This window comes from Cyclopterus lumpus, chromosome 4, assembly GCF_009769545.1.
Source record: "Cyclopterus lumpus isolate fCycLum1 chromosome 4, fCycLum1.pri, whole genome shotgun sequence".
Classification (NCBI taxonomy): Eukaryota; Metazoa; Chordata; class Actinopteri; order Perciformes; family Cyclopteridae; genus Cyclopterus; species Cyclopterus lumpus.
In genome coordinates, this window is record NC_046969.1 from 23,550,406 (window position 1) to 23,570,800 (window position 20,395).

Sequence of the window (20,395 nt, forward strand, 5' to 3'; positions counted from 1 at the left end):
TCAGAGATACAGAGCCATTGATTCACCCGTCCTGGTACACTGCAAGTATGTGGTTTGTGTGGACTGACCCTCAAAAAACTAATAAATATATAAGATCTGACTAAAAATCTGAAAAAAATATTGTAGTAATTTATTTATCAACACAGAAGAATTTCAGCTCAAAGGCAGACATAATAGCTATAATATATATATATATACAAATATTTATATATATATATACATATATGTACATATATATATGTGTATATATACATATTTATATATTAATAAGTGTGTATATAAATATTTATATATATATATATATAAATGTGTGTATAAATATTTATATATATAAATATATGTACATATATATATATTAATAAGTGTATATATAAATATATATATATATATATAAATGTGTATATAAATATTTATATATATATATAAATATACATATATTTATTTATATATTTATATATATACATACATACATTTATATATATATATATATATATATATATATATATATATATATATATACAGTATATATGTATATGTTCATGTGTTCATGTGTTAATCGTTCCTCAGCTCTGAAGTCGTCTCCATCCAAGAAGGGCCGCGTGTCGTTGTCGGTGCCGAAGTCCGCCGGCCCCGGCGCAGCCTGGTCAGCCAGCCAGCTGCCGTCCGAGAGAGACGAGAACATCTACGACCTGAGGGGAGCTCGCAGCTTCCCCACGCTGGAGGACGAGGGTGAATAACGCCCGCGGGCAGAGCGCGGCGATGCAGCGTATTAAACACAGTAGATGGTTGTCGGGGCGACCCCCCCCCCAGTTTGTAGCAACACACAGAAAAACTTGTTTAGCCACCTGAAAAACACATGAATACCAGTTTGAGCGGACGCTATATTTAGAATACGTCCTCGCCCATTCTGATGGGAAGCTGAAGCCGTTATCTCTGATTACCAAAATGTTCTTTTTAGGAAATCAAAGTAGTCACACAATAACTCAAACGGACGAATCAATCGAGGAGGCAACGAAATGGAAACGGTTGCATTTTTTTCAATAAATAATAATGTTAGTGTCTCTCCTCTCTCTCTCCCTCTCTCTCTCTCTCTCTCTCGCTCCCTCCCTCTCTCTCCCTCTCTCTCCTCCAGGGCGACCAGATCTCCTCCCCTGCACTCCTCCATCGTTTGAAGAGGCCACCACGGCGTCGATTGCCACCACCCTCTCTTCCACCACCTCTCTCTCCATCCCCGAGAGATCCCCCTCCGACACCGCTGAGCACCCCCGCTACAGGTGCCGACACACACACACACACACACACACACACTTTAAAAAGCAATTGAGTCATCCATTGCAATCAAATAGCGTAACATTTGCGGCCAAGAGGGGATTTTTCACTGATTGGGCTAAAATGAAACATTTTTCTTTTCCTCTTTCTGTGTTGGCTCCATTTTAAATTCTGGGAGTATTTTGTGTGTTAATGTCGTTTTGTATCTGACTAAAACCCTTAAAATTACAACTTTAAACTGAGAGTACTCCCACCACGGCGTCACTGCTTCTGACACTATGTCCTCTGTCTCCAGGAGGCACACCCAGTCTCTCACCCACGACGGAAGGTGAGTCGGGAGCATGAACGCTACTTTCCCTTCATGAACCCTTTTTTTTTTTTATCTTCGACTGCTCGCCGGCTTCGTGTTTTCACAGCGTTCAGACGTTTCCTGGGTGTGGTGGGTTTGGATCGCAAAAAAAATAAATAAATAAATGTGAGGTCGTCCTGTGTTTCCTGAGAAAGGCCTCGCTCTTCCTGTTGCTAAGACGCGGACGTGTTTTTTGTTTTTCACGCGTGCGTCCGGCTTCCTTTTTGGCGCGTGTTATTTTTATGTGTTTTGTTATGACAAGTCGGTCTCGGGGGGGGAGAGGGAGAGAGAGAGAGAGAGAGAGAGAGAGAGAGAGAGAGTGAGGTGAGGAACACGAGGAGTCAAGTTGTTCTCTGTTCAACCGTCTTTTTTAAAAATGTTACTGCCAAATATGGATATAACAAGAAATCATCAGGGTCAGGATAACAAACAAACCCGGTCTCACGGTGAAATTAAACACACAAAGCTCTCTAAACTGCCCAGAAAGAAAAAGTTACAATTCTCAGCTTATCGCCCCGGCAACACAGAAAAATAGGAAAATAAGGGAGTGTAACACAAATTGGCAGCAACTCAGGCGGTTAAAGGGAGAGTTTGTATTTTAGCCACCAATAAATAATTAATGTCAGTTTAGAATAATTAAACAGACCCTGTTATCTATACTATGTCTATACTGTCTTCAAAGCAACCGACTCCATTGATAAAAAACAGTCATTTTACCTTTAAAAATAAAAACAGAGTGTTGCTGGTCGACCTCTGCCTTGATGGGTTATTTAGTTTGTTTAATTCTATGACGTTGGTGCTTTAAAGGGTTATTAGTGTGCTTAGTTTTCACACAATGACACAAACAAACTCCCGCGATCTGGGAAATGGGGTCCGGTGGCTTTGAAGACGGCTCAAAACATGATTTCCTTTTAATTTATAATTCCAGGGCTTTTATTTGACTTCCTTTACTGCCAGTGACACACTGACTTGTGTGTCTGTCTGCGATCAGGACTCAGGAGGAGCTGCGTGTGCGTGAGGAGGACCAGCAGACCATCAGGGTGGAGGTGGAGCTGAAGAGACACGACAGTGAGCCCTCCATCTCCGTTCCACAGCCTTCACCCGAAAACAGGTACGCCAACAACCGGGTGGTTTTTAGAATAATGACAACTGATGTCGTCGAAACAGTCTTGATTTTCTATTGTTTTTTTAAGGGTCATGTTTGCCAAAATACCACAAATGTTACGTCTATAATATTCTACATCTTGTTTTTATTAAATTAATATTGAGTTAAATCTTAGCGCTGCTTCTTAGATATAATATAATACCAAATAAAGAATATAAAGTCTGTCACTGTCAACCGTGAGAGTTAGAAAGAAGTGAGCTGCACAACACACCCAAATCTCCAAACTGTCGCCGGGTCAAGTTGCATTGTGGGTAATATGTGTGCAGGAAAGGACTCCATTGACTCTCCTTTAACGGTTTTCCAACAACGTTATGGAAGTACTAAACCAATATAACCATCGCACACACACATCTGTGTCTTTTTTCACTGTAACCAATGACGACAAGAGTCAGCCCTGTCATGCGCTCTCAGTGGTCATGTGACCCCCCCCCCAACACAGGATGGATTAACTGTGGAGATGCAGTGAGTCCTCCGTGACCTCGATCCCCAATATGACTCAGTTTGATGCCGCTCTATAAATAACCTGCCCGCCAGTGTCTCACCTGGGCTCAGCCAGCTGTTAGATTAACACACACACACACACGCACACACAGTTCTCAGCGTGCTTCATATAAACGTCGCTGCGTGTGTCGCTGCGTGTGCCGCTGCGTGTGCCGCTGCGTGTGCCGCTGCGTGTGCCGCTGCGTGTGCCGCTGCGTGTGCCGCTGCGTGTGCCGCTGCGTGTGTCGCTGCGTGTGTCGCTGCGTGTGTCGCTGCGTGTGTGTGTTCTTTTATGGGGCGACACGGGGGAACCAGTGAGTAGAAGTAGGGCAGTGGGGCAGGAAGCCTGCAGGCTCTGGGGTTGAATATTCTAACCCGGTTTGTTATTAAAGTTCACTGTTTTTTTTCCCGGCATTTTAGCTTTATTTAAAAAAAATAAATAAAAAAGTTTTAAAACCGCATCACAACTCGAATCACACGAAGAATATGTTTTAATTAAACAGCGAATGTTATTGATAACCGAATGGCGGCGGCGGCGGCGGGGAGGGGGGGGGGGGGGTGCTTTAAATGTCGCGAGGATTTATGGGATGCCATTATCTCCCATCTTTACTTTAACGATTGTGCAGTGCACCCTAAGGAGACAAAGAAAGGAAGCATATAGACGCTACCTTTCCCTTAGCATTTGGATATCCGACCAGCTCTCGCTTAATAATTCATTCCACTCGGTCGGGAACCTTCAGAAGAAGGAAAGACCATTCGACCGCATCCTTTGGTGTAAGCCGCATTAAATAAACTGAATTCAAACAGATGGGAACACGGCGGTGGGGCTCACACTTATGGCGGGGGTTAGGTCAGTGAGGATCAAGTGAATAATTGGGTCTGATGCTGAGGAGGCGGTGGCTAGACATATGGCCCGAGGGTCTGGAAGGGGTGTGAGGTGGGGGGAGGGGGGGCTGAATTAACCGTCTGACTCCTCCGAGTCGCCTCTAACTCTCACCTGCTGCTGGAGAGCCGGTTGGATTGATGTGAGTGGGAGAGATGGAGCGGAGAGAGAGAGAGGAGAAAAACAAAAAGGGGAAATGGGGAAATGAGCAGCACTGATTGGAGGAGAGAGAGAGAGACACAAAGACAAGATGAGACGGGAAGAGTGATGCGTGAGTAAAAGACCGGAGGAGGGTGAGAAAGACAGAAATAGTGTGCTGGTAAATCAGTAAAAGCAACAATATGTACAGAAAGAGAGCAGCGATACAGCACAAGATACACACACACACACACACACACACACACACACACACACACATTTATTTGAGATGCCTCCGTGGCCGAGGAGCTGAGAAAGCTCCTAAATCCTTTCTAACAGTTGATGATCCGGCCAGGAACAATCAAGGATTGTGGCAGCACGCAAGCCAGCTGGCACATCTTTGAGCTTAGGCAGCTAAACCACACACACACACACACACGCGCACACACACACACACACACACGTCTGTTGAGTTTTAGACAGAGCTTTTCTCTAATAGCTCCTCTGCCCTGCTGCAGGAAAGTGGCTTATGGCAAGTGACCCAATTAATGGCTCTCAATGTTGGCAACTGTGTGCATGCGTGCGTGCGTGCGTGCGTGCGTGTGTGTGTGTGTGTGTGTGTGTGTGTGTGTGTGTGTGTGTGTGTGTGTGTGTGTGTGTGAGCGTGTGTGTGTTTGTCTGTAACTATGTTGTTTATTTTGTCCTTTAACTACACCGAGCTTTTGTAATAGTGACGTCACTAAAGGCAAAGGTGCCGTGTGAAGTGAAACGTAAAGATGCATGTGTTCTAAAAACAAAAGGGAGGTTTGTTGTCGTTGTTGTTGATTCAGTGTTGGACTCACAAAAGGTGGCAGCAGCAGTTGTGAACCAGGTCATGTAGGCGATGCACACACACACTTTCTAACCCTGTGTGTGAGGATCCCACTCCTTCTCAGAGGTAACTCAGTCTCTCTCACCTGCACCTTCTTCCAGTGAAGTTCAGGAAGGAGCCGGCTCTTCGTCCGCACCTGAAGCAGCAGCAGCGGCGGCCTCCTCCTCATCCTCGCCTGCCCCTCCCCCCCCCCCCTCCTCCTCTTCCTCCTCCGGGGCAGCCAATGAAGCCCCGTCCAGTCCCAAGGTGGTGGTGGTGGTGGAGGCGGACGGGGCCAGCCGGGTGTCCGGCTCCGGCTGCACCAGCCAGGCTTCAGTCGACGATGAAGACGACGTGCCAATCACCGATATCTACTTTGTGAGTCAAACTCTCCACACACACACACACACACACACACACACACACACACACTTATACCGTTAGATTCTTTTTAAATCCAAAAGTAACCACAGCTCCAATCACTTCTCAACCTGTGTTACTCTTTGTTTTTTCATTATTTATTTAGCCCATCAAGTCATCTTTAATATTCAATCAGCTCCAATGTGTCTGGATATGTTTGTAATGAACCATGTTTGCATGATGTTTGCGATATGATCTCCCACAGAGGCGTTGACAGAAGGACCGCAGAGAGAGGGGGGAGTAGCGACTCTGGCCGGTACGGCGGCGTGTGCCGGTTCTTGCTTGCGGGTGTGGTGCATTTAAAGGAATAGTTGGGAGGCTCATTTGCTTCCTCGCAGAGATTTAAACGTGGCGAGAAAGCAGATGAGCAACATTTCCCAACATGTGTGAGCGCCGTGTGTGAGCGCCGTGTGTGAGCGCCGTGTGTGAGCGCCGTGTGCAGAGTGGTAATGGCATGTCGGCATCGCTTTGGGCCTCTCGTCTCAAAGAGTGGTGCAGGAGGGAGTCCCGAATGAGGGAGATGAGTCCGCGTTGCCCTCGTTTAGGACTCGATTGGGTTTGTCTGAATAAGTTCTGTGGTTAACGAACGTTTTAAATGTTGCTCTTCTACGGTATAAAATACGGCAGAATATTTCCCCTCTCGTGAATTTATAATTTTTTTTCCCTCATAGCCCCAATGTTTACGTTAGATTATACAGGGTTCGTACGGTCATGGAAAACCTGGAAACCATTTTAAATGGTTATTTGCAGGCCTGGAAAAGTAATTGAAAAAAAAAAATGAAATCCCAAAAGTTTTTGGGAAAAGTCATGGACATTTTTTATATTCATATGTTCATTTAGTTTTAAGTAATTAATATGCTTTTGAAAAGAAAGACGGCACACTCTTTCACACTCGCGGCGCAAATTTACGCGCTGCATTTTCTCACTTTTTCATGTATAATATTTGGTTTTAAAGTCATGGAAATCCATCGTTCAAAATGTGAACCCTGTTATAACAAAACGTGTAAGTTTAATAAACGTTCGTTTGCCACAGGGGCTTATTTTCTGCAATAATCCCAAATCCGATGCTAACTTCCTGGCGTCGGCCAATAGAAACACGGCCTGCCGGCTCGTCTTTTTTTGTGTGTGAATAATTAGCTTTCAGTGAGTTCGTTCTGCAGGATCACGTCCGTCAAGAAGCTCGGCTATGAATGAATGTATGAGTGTCGGGTTGGAGGACGCGGAGCGGAGCCGGAGATCGCGGTCACAGATAGAATACGCTCCCGCCCGGCCGGGGTGTCTCCTGTCAGGAATCAAACACCCTCTAAATGTGGCACGAGAAATCCTAATGGCCTACAGGTCCCTCTTACTTATTGATTAGCCCTCTCATCTGACCGGCTCTGGCTGATAACGGTGGAGGAGTGGAAAATAAAAATAAATGCAGTAATTTGTATGATTTTTTTTTTTTAAAAGAACAAAATCACAACATTTTGCTGTTTTAAAAATGTATTTATCCTTTATTTATGCATTTAGTTTAGGATTATCTTAGTTAACATTGTTTGTTAAATATTTAAAAAGTATATTTTAAATATTAAATTATAATTCAAGTATATTTTAGTGCAATTTTTAAGATTATTAAAGCATTTTTTGGATTATTATCAGTACGATATTGTGAATCTGAATTATTTTGGCCTGCGATGAACACAACATTCGGGGTCTCTGCAGCTTCACCCAGTTTGGCCATTCGTTCTTCCTTTTGTGTGCTACCCGTCTCTTTCTGCTATCTCCATCATCATCATCATCATCATCATCATCGTCATCGTCACACAAAGTGTCCTCATGGAGTCGTTTCCACAAACAGAAACACTCAGTGTACCACCCGCTGCTCACATAGCTGCTGCTGCTGGTGCATTCAAGGCCATTAGGATTAAATGGATTTTAAATTTTAAAATAAACGTCCTTTTTACACGTAAAGAATCTCTTCCTGCTGGCCGCTGTTTAGTTTACAGTCAACCGTCCAGTTGAGGTCAAAAGAGGTGAATCAGAAATATAATCATAAAGGACTACGTAAAATATATATAAAAGGCTCTAAAATAAAGTTAATTATGGACAGTACATAATGCTACAATGTATAATAACACAAGTAGAAAATAAAGTATGAATGCGGCATTAAAGGAAGTATTGCAGTGTGTGTGTGTGTGTGTGTGTGTGTGTGTGTGTGTGTGTGTGTGTGGTCACGTCACAGGTTTCCCAGAGTGGCTCGTGACTAAATTATTCAGCCGCCATCATCCGTCTCCACGGTCACTCTTTCGCTCTCCTTCACCTCCGTCCTCCACGCCTTGATTTGTTTTACTTCTTCTTTTTGTGTGTCTTCTCTCCCTTCTACCTCCTTCTTCTTGCTCCTGAATCATTCTCGCCTCCCCACTTTTCTCTTTGTTGGGTTCTGTTCTGTCTCGGTTCCCGTGACGGTTCTCCTGAGTCCCGATGACAAAGTGGTGAGACGCTAACGTGTCGTATCTACCCGACACCTCTGACTCATCCAGCTTCTCTACACACCTCCAGAAACATCTCTTTCCATTTTCACCTCAGCGTGCTTTTGTTGTTTTTCCACCTTTTCTCTCCCCACCTTGTGTTTTTTTTTGTTGTCGTTTTCTCTTCGCCAAACACCTCCCGTTGTTGTCAGTTTCCTGACGGGAGGACCTGGGTGGTCTCTCCTTTCCGACTGAGGAGGAAATGCCAGCCCAGTTGGCCAGTAAGTGGGTTCGATTTTGGTGGTCTCCGTCCCGGCGTTAGACTAGATTAGTCCCCGAGTTCAACGCTGTCGCTTTGATGAAACAGATGAACAACAAACAACAACAACAACAACAACAACAACACCTGCTCTCCACATCGTGAAGACACTGAAGTGTGGGGAGGCAGGCCATTAAAAAAAAAAACATCTTATTTGACAGTCTGCCTTTCTGTTTCTCTTGTATTCATTTTCTGTTGAATCTTCATTTGTTTCCTCACTCACTGACAGCATCCCCCAGAGAGAGAGAGAGAGAGAGAGAGACCCCAACATATCGCGTTGCAGAGCTGCTTCCCTCTCTTAAAGGGCCGGTACACACCGTAGTAGCGAAGAAACCTACAGAAGCGTTTATGTACATTATGCAAAGGGCCTCTTGCTTGTTGGTACTAAAACAAAAACAACCCCACCCTGTTCTTGTGCTTTGCTTTGACTGAGGATGCTCTCTGTGTCTGACATCCTGGCTCTCCTCCCATTCCCACCTCCTTCCTCCCCCCCCCGGCTCCCTCATCCTCTCCCGTTTGGCCGATGCTCTGCACCCCCTCGCTTTGCTTCCCAGGAGTTAGTCCGATGGGGTGGGGGAGATATATTTAAACACAAACCCCCATCGAGCATCAACAGCACTTTCTTTGTCTCTGCTACGACTTCTTGTTTTTCATCTCTGTGTTCCAACTCTGCGAAACCGCCAAAAGGATTAAACACATCCTTTTTTTTTTTTTTTTTTACACTTAACATTTTTTTTTTTTTTTACACCAGCTCAATGTCAAAATTCACACTTTTCCGATGTCTCTCAGCAACATTTCCTCCTATATGCATCCCTAATTTTCATTTCCTGTCTTGTCTTTTCTTCTCCTGTGATCCCCCCCACCTGTCTGTCTACCTGCCTGCCCCTGCTGCTTGTCTGTGTGCCTCTGGCCTCTCCTCTGTCCCTCTGGCCCCCTCTGCTGCTGTGGGGGTGTAATAACAGCCTCAAGACGACAGCACCTGGGTGTACTCTCCGCTCCACTATGGCTCAGAGTCTAAGGCCCTGCCAGATGGGGATTGGGAGAGAGAGACAGTAAGTGAGAAGCACCGGACTAAAAATGTAAAAAAAACTACAGGGGAGAAATAAAAAAATCATTCGTGTTCGGTCTTCAGAAGGTTGGAAAAGGATCAGTTGAGAAGCTTGAATGTGGGGAGGAGAGACAGCATCATCGGCTTGCACTGCATCCAGAAACCCACCTCCACATTACGGCTTTCATTCCTCATTGACGAGTGGGTGGAGACGGCCGAGTGCTCCGGACATCTGTTTAGTCAATCTGAGGCGGTTTGGGTGGTTATTTTCATTTAGATGCATTTTAGTCGACTTTATTTATTTTTTTCAGTGATTTACGTGATAAATGTTCCAGATAGAGAGATATCCATCTGCCTGGACCAATGGGCTTGGCTCTGACTGGTTTCCTCTGCAGGGTTTATGCTGCTTGTCGGCTGTGTCACACATGCGCTCTGATAAGGTGTCATCAACACCCTCTTCCCCCCCCCCATTTTATTTTTCATCTTCCAACCAGAGATGTCCCGAGCATGTTTTGTCCCGACATTTCCTTCTGGAGCTCATTTCATCACCAGTTCACTTTCGCGTGGACGCGTGCGCGATTTAACTATATTATTTAAATGATGTTAACGTAAAAAAAATTATATATATACTTACTTTAATCCGTATAAACGTGATGCCTTATTCTGTTCGTGGTGAAAAGTTACTGCGCTCTTTCATCTTCAAGTTTAAAAATAATTTTAATTAAAATATTTCACTAACTGTCTTCTAACAGCATTAGTTGATCCAAGATATTCCACTAAAAACACAGCATTGTAGACGTGGTGTTCATGCTCACTCAGATTAAATGTAGACTACACACACACACACACACAGTACATGAACACATTCATGTGCCTGGTTTTCACTTGCTCAGCGGTGTGTGTGTGTGTGTGTGGGGTGTGTTTCAGCTCACTGGTTCACAATAGTTGGCAAGTAATGTGCGATAGAAGATTCACATTTTACACCGTGGGGGGGGGGGGGGGAAATAAAAAAAGAGGGTGCACGCTGCCTGATACACTCACTCTGTTTGTCTCCAACAGTAAACCCTGATCTCTGGCTGAGAGGCGTGAACGTCTCAGGGGAGAAGAAGAAGACGACGACTCATCGGTCTGACGTCCAGACCTCAGCGACAGGACCTCCTGACTGAAGGATTTGAAACATACAGAAACTGAACACTGATATATGGGGGGGGGGGGGGGGGCATGTGTTACCAGAGATGGAGAAAAAAAAAGAAGAAAATAAATCCTGACAGTGATGACCGTCACTGATTTCCAAAAACCATCCCTGCCTTTCACCCCTCGACAAAAATGAAAATTATATCGATTTAATAATAATGTGCGTGTGTGACATACAGTAGTGCGTATACGGCTGTAGTCTTTATGTGTTCGACATACGTGGAAAGACTGTTTATAAAACATACCGCGCCTTTGAAAAGTACTCCGTTTTATTAAATCCCTCTTTTGATTCAATGTTACGAGACGATAAAATGGGGGAGAAAACTTTTCATAGGCACTGTTCAGCATGTTTCCGGTTCACGCGGGCAGCGCGCTCTAAAAGGCTCTTAACGAACGGGCTCTAATGGGCTCTAACAAGGTCTACAGACTCTTACAGGCTCTAATGGGCTCTAACAAGGTCTACAGACTCTTACAGGCTCTAATGGGCTCTAACGGGCACTAATAGGCTCTAACAAGGTCTACAGACTGTTACAGGCTCTACAGACTAACGGGCTCTAACAAGGTCTACAGACTCTTACAGGCTCTAACGGGCTCTAATGGGCTCTAACAAGGTCTACAGACTCTTACAGGCTCTAATGGGCTCTAACGGGCACTAATAGGCTCTAACAAGGTCTACAGGCTCTAACGGGCTCTAATAGGCTCTACAGACTAACGGGCTCTAACAAGGTCTACAGACTCTTACAGGCTCTACAGACTCTCACAAGCTCTAACAGGCTGTAACTGGCTCTAGCAGACTCTAATAGAGCCCTTTAGAGTCTGTAGAGCCTAACAGACTCTTAACGGGCTCTACAGACTCTAACAGGTTCTACAGACTCTAACGGGCTCTATAGTCCAGCCCACTGGAGTTTGCAGGTCCTGAACTCGTTTCAAGTCAGAAGAGACTTCATCTAAGAGTGAAATGAACTTATTGCCGTGAGTGTTTTAGAGTCTTTTGGCGATCAGACCAGGCCGGTAGATTAATGGTGAAGGTGTGAAGATGAAGATGAGGAGCGGAGGAGGCTGTGGATGCTGAAAGGAACCCGGGATGTGATGAGAACTGGAGTTATCTTTGGGTCGATGTCCCAAATATGTCTTCTGAGAGCATCCAGGTGTCGATTTCAGTGTGCCGAGTGTTGGAGGGCTCTGCTCGCGCTCATAGAACTAGAGTCGCAACAATAACCATCGATCGGCCGGTCAAAACGGAACGTTTCCAGTAGTGAAATATATGCAGTTTAGTTTCTAGAGGAAAGAATTAAAACGCCTCATTTCCTTCAGTCAGTATCTACAGTTGTATTCATAGTGTAATCATTTATTATTTATAGAAAACTTTCTTCTTTTGCACGTTTTTTGTAATTTTTCTGAGCTTATATTTTACTACCGCAAGCTTTTATTTATTCGTCCGTTTGTATTTTATTCAACATTTTTTCACTGTTTTCTGGTACTTTTTCACTCTGAAATGCTTCAATGTTTTGTTCATGTTTTTTTTTTGTTTTTTTTTTAATTTGAATCCAAAGAACTTTATTTTGTGTTTTGTTTTTCTATTCGTCGATCCCTGCAGCTTTTTAATTATTATTATTATTATTATTTAGGTTTCTTTTTTTCCTCTGCTCTCGCCTTCGTGACAGAAGGCGTCGACTGCGACATTGAGGGCAGCAGACATTGCCATCCCATAGCAACCTTCCCATCATCGCAATGTCTTCCAGCGTTGCCCCCCCCCCTTTTTTTTTTCTCGGACACATGCACACATTTGCAGCGACAGAAATTAAGATTTTTTTTTTTTTAAATTTTAAAAAATCTGCGACGACCCCATGTGACTGGACCTCCTCAAACGTTTTTTGTAGATTGTTAGAGCATCCGTCGTCGTGTTTGCAGTCGATATCGTACCCGTTATCTGTATATTTGAATGAAACACAGTTTGTGAATGGGTTGAATGTCGTTCGCACTTATTCCGGAAGATGAACTAACGCGATGGAGGCCAAATTAAACGTCGCGTTTACGTTCCTTTCTGCTCACGCAGGCTGATGGAGAAGGCGACGTTTCTTCTTTTTTTTTGGGGTGTCTGTGTGTGTCTCTGTGTGTGCGTGTGTGTGTGTGTTGGTGCAGTCAATCACAGTCATTGTAGGGTTAGTGTTTACTGTAGTCTCTCTGTGGCGGACATCTTAAGGACTCTCGAGTAAGACTTAAGTTAAAGTTCAACGCATTTTTCTTTTTTTTTTTTTTCTTTTTTTTTTAATTAAACTTCAGAAACTGTATCTTCAGTCGGTTGGTGCGTTTCTGTGTGTGTGTGTGTTAGTGTGTAAGGATGGGCACATTGTAAAGAAAACAATAATAATAGTAATAAAAAAAAGAAAGAAATCAGATCGTTCCCATGACGTGGCCAGTTTGTAATTAGTTTGCTGTTCATCAGATGACCATAGCAGCAATATTTTGTACAGTCTGGCTTTTATGTTCATTTTTATTGCCTTATCGAGAAATTGTACGTGTAGGCCTCTCTATATATATATATATATATATATATACACATATACACATATACATATATATATATATATATATATATATATATACACATATACATATATATATATATATATATATATACATATATATATATATATTATCTTTGTTCTTTTCTTTTCACTCGTGCTGTTGTATTTATTTTTTTCTTTCTCATAGTTGTGCTCCTGAGAATGTGTACATAAAAAGTATAAATACATATATAAAGATATACAAATATATTTTCCATTTGAATCGGAGAATATTATTTTTATTTGGTTTTATTTTTAGCTGCTGGGCAACAAGCGATTGCGGATCGACACGATTTCCTGAACCATACTCCCTTTTCGTTGTGTGTTTCTAGAGATGCGGCTGCTGTGTATTTATGGTCTGTAAACCACAGCTGTCATCTCCACATCCAACAACATTGGAAGGATTTGTGGGTTTTACTGTACATGCAAATCAATAAGGTTTTTTTCCAGCTGTGTTTGTGTGTGTGTACGTGTTTTCAAATCGCTGTGTGCCCCTCATCCAATACGGAGAGTCCTTTACAGAGACATAGCATGATTTCAAAAAAATGAATATGCATATCAGAAATGTGTATTTATGTATATCTGTGTATATTCATCTATTTATACGTGAAGATAAATAGATGGGCGTGTGTGTGTGTGTGTTTGGACTCAATCAGAATGAATACAAAATAAAGCAGTTCTATGAATTGTTGTTCATGGAGATAATGTCCTATCATATTTTTTTTTTTATTGATCACCTTGATAATTTCCTTTCATTTAGAGAGACGCCTTCAGTTAGACTGTATTTTAGGGATCAAATAGCAAATAGGTTTTCCTTCAACTCTTCAAGTTTACACATCAAGTATGTCATTCATATGACTAGTTTTTTTTAAATATATATATAAGATCAATAATAAGATCAACGTATAATCTGAATCGGGTTTATTTACATGGTTTTCACATGTAAGAAATGTACTTTGTTGTATCGGTGCACTACATGAATATTGTATCAATGTAATGCAATTAAAGAATCAAGAAACATAAATATATAAATTTAAGAATTTTCCAAGGAATGTGCAAAAGCCTCACATTATCGAGTGTAAAAATAATATGTAATACAGAGATGTAACACACATAGACAGATGTTGAAGATATTAATGTAACGTGTGAAGTGTCTACAGCGGGCAGATCCTGTATGGATAAAGTGACCATCAAGAACATGAAGTGTGCATTCCTACCAGTAGAGGTGCAGAGTCGGATCAGACCAGCAGACCAGAAGGGGGGCACCTCAAACCGGTTTGAGTTCTTTCTCTCATGTAAAGGTGAGGAACGACCGGCCGGGTCTCTATGAACAGACAGTATGGTCATTACTTAGTCAACAACCTGCTTTAATAACAGTGGAATTACTGTATAGATAGGGCCAATTAATACATAGTGAAGCCTATTGTATTATAATACTAATTAAATATGTATTATTTTTAAAAAAGGAAGAAAAAAAGAACCAAATGAGCCATATACAATTGTGTAAGTCAAAATAAAAGATAATATATAACATTAATTCATTAAAAATAAATACATGTAATATAAACATGAATGTATTATAACGATATGTATGAATATGTTCACAGGTGTAAACAGTTGGAAAGTAAGTGCATCACATTAAAGGTATTAAAGGTTCACTAAAGTGCAGATTATTATGATTGCATAACGTGATTGTGACTGATTCTGGTGACCTCTCCCTTTTAATAAACAGTGTGAAACAGTCGGCTTGGCATGCTCTAAAAATATTGTTCATGTTGCTATGAACAGGAATGTTGCTCAATCTGCAGGAAGACACAGGGCGTCAAAATTGTGCAAACGTTCGCGTCGCCATGTTCAGAGCCGTATAATGAGAGTCGCGTCAGCTCAGTTCCCTTCCGGTGGACCGAGTTTACAGCCAATGCTAGCTAGGCTCTATGAAGCTGCACTTGGACATTTATGTAAAACAAGTATGATGTTTACATGTTGATGCTAAGTTGGGATAATGTTTTCCTTGTTCACCGTCTCAGTTTATCTTGTAAGCATGCTGACATTGTACCTTGAGTTCGTCGTCTTGGTTTTTTTGGCAACCAGAAGTCTAAGTACAAGGTACACACTTCGAAAGGGTTCACTTCAAATGTTGACTCATTAGAGGAAAAAGATTATTAGGAATCATGTCTGTACAAAATGTCATGGCGTCCACTAATTGAGATCTTAAAGGCTGTACCAACTGGCAGACTCAGAGCTAGGATTTTTTTTTAAACCGCAAGCAACACAAAATCATGTAACACTTGTGCAATTGCTAAATAAGATTAGATAAGATAAGACAATCCTTTATTAGTCCCGCAGTTGGGACATTTCCAGTTAATACTATCTAAATGTCCTTCATGGCTCTTACACTTCTGGAAGGTCAAATGTGGTTGACTTCTAGTACTACTTTCCATAGTTGTTTCCAGTGGTCTGGGCCTGCCAACCTACTGGAGGCACTGAATGATTCATCGAAGGGATCCTTTTGTTCCAGCAGTTGAGCTTCCGTTGACGCGACTCTCTCTTTAAAGCGCTCTGCGTGGGTGATTGGCTTGCGCTGTCAAAGAAAGCAGGTGATTGGTCCATCTACGCGTCAGTCAATGTGATAACGTCTCCAATTGGTCGACGGCGAGGTTCCCCAAACTCACGTGCTCGGCCTCCACATTTTGAGGGCGGTGCCTACCTACTAGCTGCCGGGGTAGGCTGGGCTGTTGTTGTTTGTGGAGGAAAAGTACTTTTTTAAAAAAAAGTGCAACAAACTACTCTTCCAAAATGGGAACCCGAGACGACGAATACGACTATTTGTTCAAAGGTAATTTGCTCGCGCACAGGCGGACGAACGAATGGGCGTCGTCCTCTTCGTGGAAGTTCGACGACAGCGAAGTGAGGAAGTGCACTAAGCCGCCGTCAAATGCTAAAGTTAGCTCGTTGACGACCGATAACGCGAGCGAAACCTGGTTAATCGGTATTTTAAGTTCGCGTGACGCTCGAGCGCGTTGTCTGTTTCTTTTAGTTTAGTTTTTTTAAAAGCACGCGACTAGCTGTCGCCAACAGTTCGCCTCGCGAGGGTCCCGGGGATGGTCGTTGGCGCTCGCGAGGATAGCTAACGTTTGACGTGATGGCAAAAAATAAGTGGCTAAAATATGGTGAAGCTAGCTCGGCCTCGGTTTTAGAACCCGATCGCTCGAGACGACTTTTAACGGAAAGTAACGAAGACGAACGTAATAAAACACTTTTTTTTTTAAAAGGGCGAGCTCCTTCAACAAGCCGCCTTCCGTCGCTTTTATTTAAAAAAAAAAATACAAGTCGGTTGACGTTAAAAGCGAAGACCGACCGACCGCTTATCACGGTTAGCTAACCTGCTGACGTCGTCGAACAACGAGCGTTAACTGCTGCGTGACATCTTTTTTCTTTATCACGTTTATTAGTTGACCTCTTGCGTCACAGGGGGGGTGACGTCACTTCTGCGGTAAATGGGTACATTAATGATTATTAACAAATGAAATTAATAACAATATAATGCAGCATATTTTGTGTTTAGGGGAAAAGTAAATGCACATTTCAGTGATTATGACCATGTATTTTCACAATGGCCAATAAACTACTGTAGAAAACGTCCCCCACCAACCGAAAACTTAAACATCACACTTCCTGGATTAATGGGGAAATAATAAAACGTAACAGTGTTTACTTCCATATAACTAATTGTGTCCTTAACACATAACCTGGATTAGAGGAAGACATGCTGAGCCCCAGTACGGTTGCTATTTATCAGCGCTGTATTGCACTTATCGCATTTAAAATAAAAAACGTTGTGTTAAATTACTGCAGGGTTTCAATGCTTTTGTGCCGTGTGGCTTTTTTGTTTCCAGTCGTGCTCATCGGCGACTCCGGCGTGGGGAAGAGTAACCTGCTGTCGCGGTTCACGAGGAATGAGTTCAACCTGGAGAGCAAGAGCACCATCGGGGTGGAGTTCGCCACCCGCAGCATCCAAGTGGACGGCAAGACGATAAAGGCTCAGATTTGGGACACGGCCGGACAGGAACGCTACAGAGCGATCACCTCGGCGTGAGTGTTTTCTCTCTCTCTCTCTGTGTGTGTGTGTGGTTGTGTGTGTTGACGGTATAGTCTCTGCATCCATCTGGTTTATTCTCTCCCCAGGTATTACCGGGGGGCCGTCGGCGCGCTCCTGGTTTACGACATCGCCAAGCACCTGACGTACGAGAACATCGAGCGCTGGCTGAAGGAGCTGAGGGACCACGCCGACAACAACATCGTCATCATGCAGGTCGGGAACAAGAGCGACCTCCGCCACCTCAGGGCCGTGCCCACCGACGAGGCTCGAGCCTTCGCAGGTAAACATTTTGCCTTTCAATGAATGACGTTGGAACGAAATTCCTTCTTTTTTTTGTAATGGTGCGTTCAAACCAAACGCGAAGCAAATTTTCCGCGCCAGTCGATGCAAATCGTGTGATGCAAAATTTGCCTACAATTTGTATGTGTGCCGCGAAAGCCTCAACGTTGAGTGTATAGAATATAGAGATGAATGTAAAGAGCTTCTGAAGTGAAGATTTCTTACTAATTTAGAGAACTGCCTCTTTAAAGATGTATGTTTTGTACATTTTTAAGACACTACAGGGTAAAAAAAAATTGCAAATAGACATAAGCACAAAACTTCCTGGCTTTATTTACTCCTAATCCTTTTTGTTACGTTTAAATATGTCAATAAGGCTTTATCCAATACCAACTATTGGTGAATTTACAGATGCAAATGGGCAAAGTATTAAAATATACACCTCCCAATGTGTATTTTGGATGTTTTCTTCAATCTTGTCGGAAGCTAAAAATTCTCGGTGCATGGAAAAACAACATTTTAGCCTGTTGTGTGACTTTTTGTGAAGAACACACAGATTTATCAAAACCATCGTTGACATTTTTAATTTGTTAAAACGTGCAAAACACACTTTGTCTCCCTTTTTTTCCGCTCAGAAAAGAACGCTATCTCATTTATTGAAACCTCCGCCTTGGACTCCACTAATGTAGAAGAAGCCTTTAAGAACATTCTCACAGGTATGAACACTTTTTATTTATTTAATACTTTTTATTAAACGTAACAATTTTTTGTCTTTTATTGTATTATTTAGTTGTTGTTTTTTTGCATGTAGTTAATTTGACCTATTTCTTTGGACTGCTATGTCTATATTTAGTCGGGATGTGTTCATTCTGTGTCGTATCTGACTGCTCGACGTTACGTTGCGTATGAGAGGTTTAAAACAAATCGATGGCTAAAGTATTTTACTTTTACTCACGGTCACTGTTTTCTCTCTCAGAAATCTACCGCATTGTGTCTCAGAAGCAAATATCGGACCGATCTGCACACGATGAGTCTCCGGGCAACAACGTAGTGGACATAAGCCTCCCCCCGACCACGGACGGCCAGAGGGGCAGCAAACTCCCCTGCTGCCAAAGCCTGTGACGCTCGCGTTTCCTCTTCCTGTTTTGACTTTCTGTCGGTCTGTTCATCTCTTCACCTCCGGTTTACTTCAGTTGTCATGCTGCTGTCGGCACGAAGCCCTCGTGGGTTCAAAAGTCTGTGACACCAAGACTCCTCCTGTACTTGACATTCCTTTTTTTTTTTCTGTTTTACTTCTTTTGTTTTGTTTTTTTTTGTTTTTTTATCTCCTTTCCTCTTAATTCTCCATTCTCAGAAGAACCTGTCTACAAGAATTTACGGCCTGTGACGGACAGGAGGACAGAGTGCAAAGCTCTCGTGAAGTCGAGCCTCAGTTAACTAGCCTTTATGGTCCTATTGAGCTGCTCCTGTTGAAGGAATGGTGAGGGATCAGTAGACCCGTGTGTCAGCGCTTCAAGTGGTTTGTTCCCTTCTTTTTGTTGTTGTTTTTTTTTCCTCTCTCACCTCCCAATGACACAGACTCTTACCATGATCAGCTGCTACAGTGGAAATCCCATTTTCATGTCTGGTTGACCCGATTCTGCCTGTCGCGCAGCGCGGGTGTAGAAGAGATGAGAAGAAGGTACCACTGGAGTATTTGATGTGTCCTCTGCTCTCTCTGGATTTTCTATTTGCCTCCTCTTTTTTTTTTTTTTTTTAGTTTCCCTCTTCGAGCCCCGTGCCCACTGTGGTATGAAATTAGCATGAGCCAGGGACCAGACTGGCTGTGACTGGCTAACTTTATTATGGGCAAGCGTGACAGAAATGAAGTGATTTTTATTTGTCTGTGCGTGCGTGCGTGTGCGTGTGTGTGTGTGTGTTAGTCGGTCTTGGGCCACGGAGATACCAAAGACGGATGCAATCTTACCGGTTTTTGGTGTTTTCCCATTTAAACGTGTTCAAGGCTGCTAAAGTTGCATTTCATTGCTGTATTTGGCGAACCAATCCATGCTATTTGCTAAAAGATCTGTACCGCAAAATAGCTTAAATTAATGTTAGAAATTGTCTTGTGTGTGTGATTTATTTTTGTGTGTGATTTAATAGCATCAGCCTGGATCAAATTTGGCTGAGGTCAAAATCTTTCTTTTTAACAAGCTGTCAGGGGGGGGGGGGATGAAAATCTCTTTTGCACTTATGTCCCATCATTTCAGCGGAATAAATCACCATTTATTATTTTTTTCTTTCATTTAAAAAAAAAAAACCAACTAAAACATAATTTTGCTGTTGGTTGTAAAGACAAATAACACTAAATGTGGTGTATTTTGTCTATTTTTTTTTTTTTAAACTGCGTTTTCCTCACATCCACCCTTTTTTTTCATCTGAGTGTGACATCTGGTAAAGGGAAGTGTGTAATCTGAGAACATTTAAATGGAACATAAACCAATATAAAATACTGTATGTAACGCTTTCACTCCAAGCGAGCTGGGAAAGTGGATCTGAAAAACTGAAATGCAAATTTGTTTGTGTGCTTGGCTGAAACGCCTCTTATTCACTCATCTGGGAGAAATGCTTTTGTGCGTTATTGATTTGATGCATTATGAAACTTCACATTTCTTCCAACAAAAAAAAAATATGTAAAGGACAGCAAACTTGTTTTTTTTTGTTGTTCATTTGCATTACACAGAAAATACTGAAGCTTAAATAAACCTAACTCACGTAACCGTATGCTGTAGGAGACACGACTTATTATTGGATACATTACTCACCCATAATGCAATGCTGTTTCCATACACACTGTTGTTTAGCAACTTGGGTGTCAACGCTGTTCATCCTGTCGGAGGAAATGT

At 42.5% G+C, this 20,395-nt stretch overlaps 2 protein-coding genes and 1 long non-coding RNA gene across 7 annotated transcripts in view; 2 read left to right on the forward strand and 1 right to left on the reverse strand.

The window, feature by feature from the left end:
• The window catches only part of pip5k1ca (phosphatidylinositol-4-phosphate 5-kinase, type I, gamma a), a 41,941-nt gene extending 29,866 nt beyond the window's left edge, over positions 1-12,075 (forward strand). Inside the window, exons 12-18 of one of the 5 annotated variants that reach the window (XR_004609342.1) lie at positions 568-729; positions 1,133-1,274; positions 1,565-1,597; positions 2,610-2,729; positions 5,257-5,512; positions 10,431-11,081; positions 11,177-12,075. Coding sequence is in view for 3 of the 5 variants with exons in the window: in XM_034530072.1 (XP_034385963.1) it covers positions 568-729; positions 1,133-1,274; positions 1,565-1,597; positions 2,610-2,729; positions 5,257-5,512; positions 9,286-9,429 (857 nt within the window). In the remaining 2 variants the exon portion in view is untranslated. Of the gene's footprint in view, positions 1-567; positions 730-1,132; positions 1,275-1,564; positions 1,598-2,609; positions 2,730-5,256; positions 5,513-9,285; positions 10,348-10,430 lie in introns of those variants that run through there. The other 4 variants (XR_004609341.1, XM_034530073.1, XM_034530074.1 and 1 more) reach the window with 4 other exon arrangements.
• LOC117729214 lies at positions 698-15,921 on the reverse strand. Its single transcript, XR_004609343.1, has 6 exons — positions 15,805-15,921; positions 15,528-15,713; positions 14,350-14,456; positions 10,413-10,533; positions 5,241-5,524; positions 698-845 (listed from the first exon to the last, which is right to left on the reverse strand). It is a non-coding gene; the product is annotated as an uncharacterized LOC117729214 (long non-coding RNA).
• On the forward strand, positions 15,813-20,273 carry LOC117729212 (ras-related protein Rab-11B-like). The gene is made up of 5 exons (XM_034530079.1): positions 15,813-15,968; positions 17,029-17,224; positions 17,318-17,511; positions 18,146-18,226; positions 18,487-20,273. Exons 1-5 carry the CDS (start codon positions 15,929-15,931, stop codon positions 18,630-18,632), a joined length of 657 nt encoding a protein of 218 aa, XP_034385970.1. The 5' UTR covers positions 15,813-15,928; the 3' UTR covers positions 18,633-20,273.
• Positions 20,274-20,395: the final 122 nt, after the last annotated feature.

Bases quoted from the DNA above. Each gene is read 5' to 3' on its own strand.
- LOC117729212 (XM_034530079.1), top strand. From the start codon at position 15,929: ATGGGAACCCGAGACGACGAATACGACTATTTGTTCAAAG. The intron at 17,512-18,145 runs GTAAACATTTTG...TTTTCCGCTCAG, and splicing joins CGAGGCTCGAGCCTTCGCAG to AAAAGAACGCTATCTCATTT. The intron at 18,227-18,486 runs GTATGAACACTT...TTTCTCTCTCAG, and splicing joins CTTTAAGAACATTCTCACAG to AAATCTACCGCATTGTGTCT.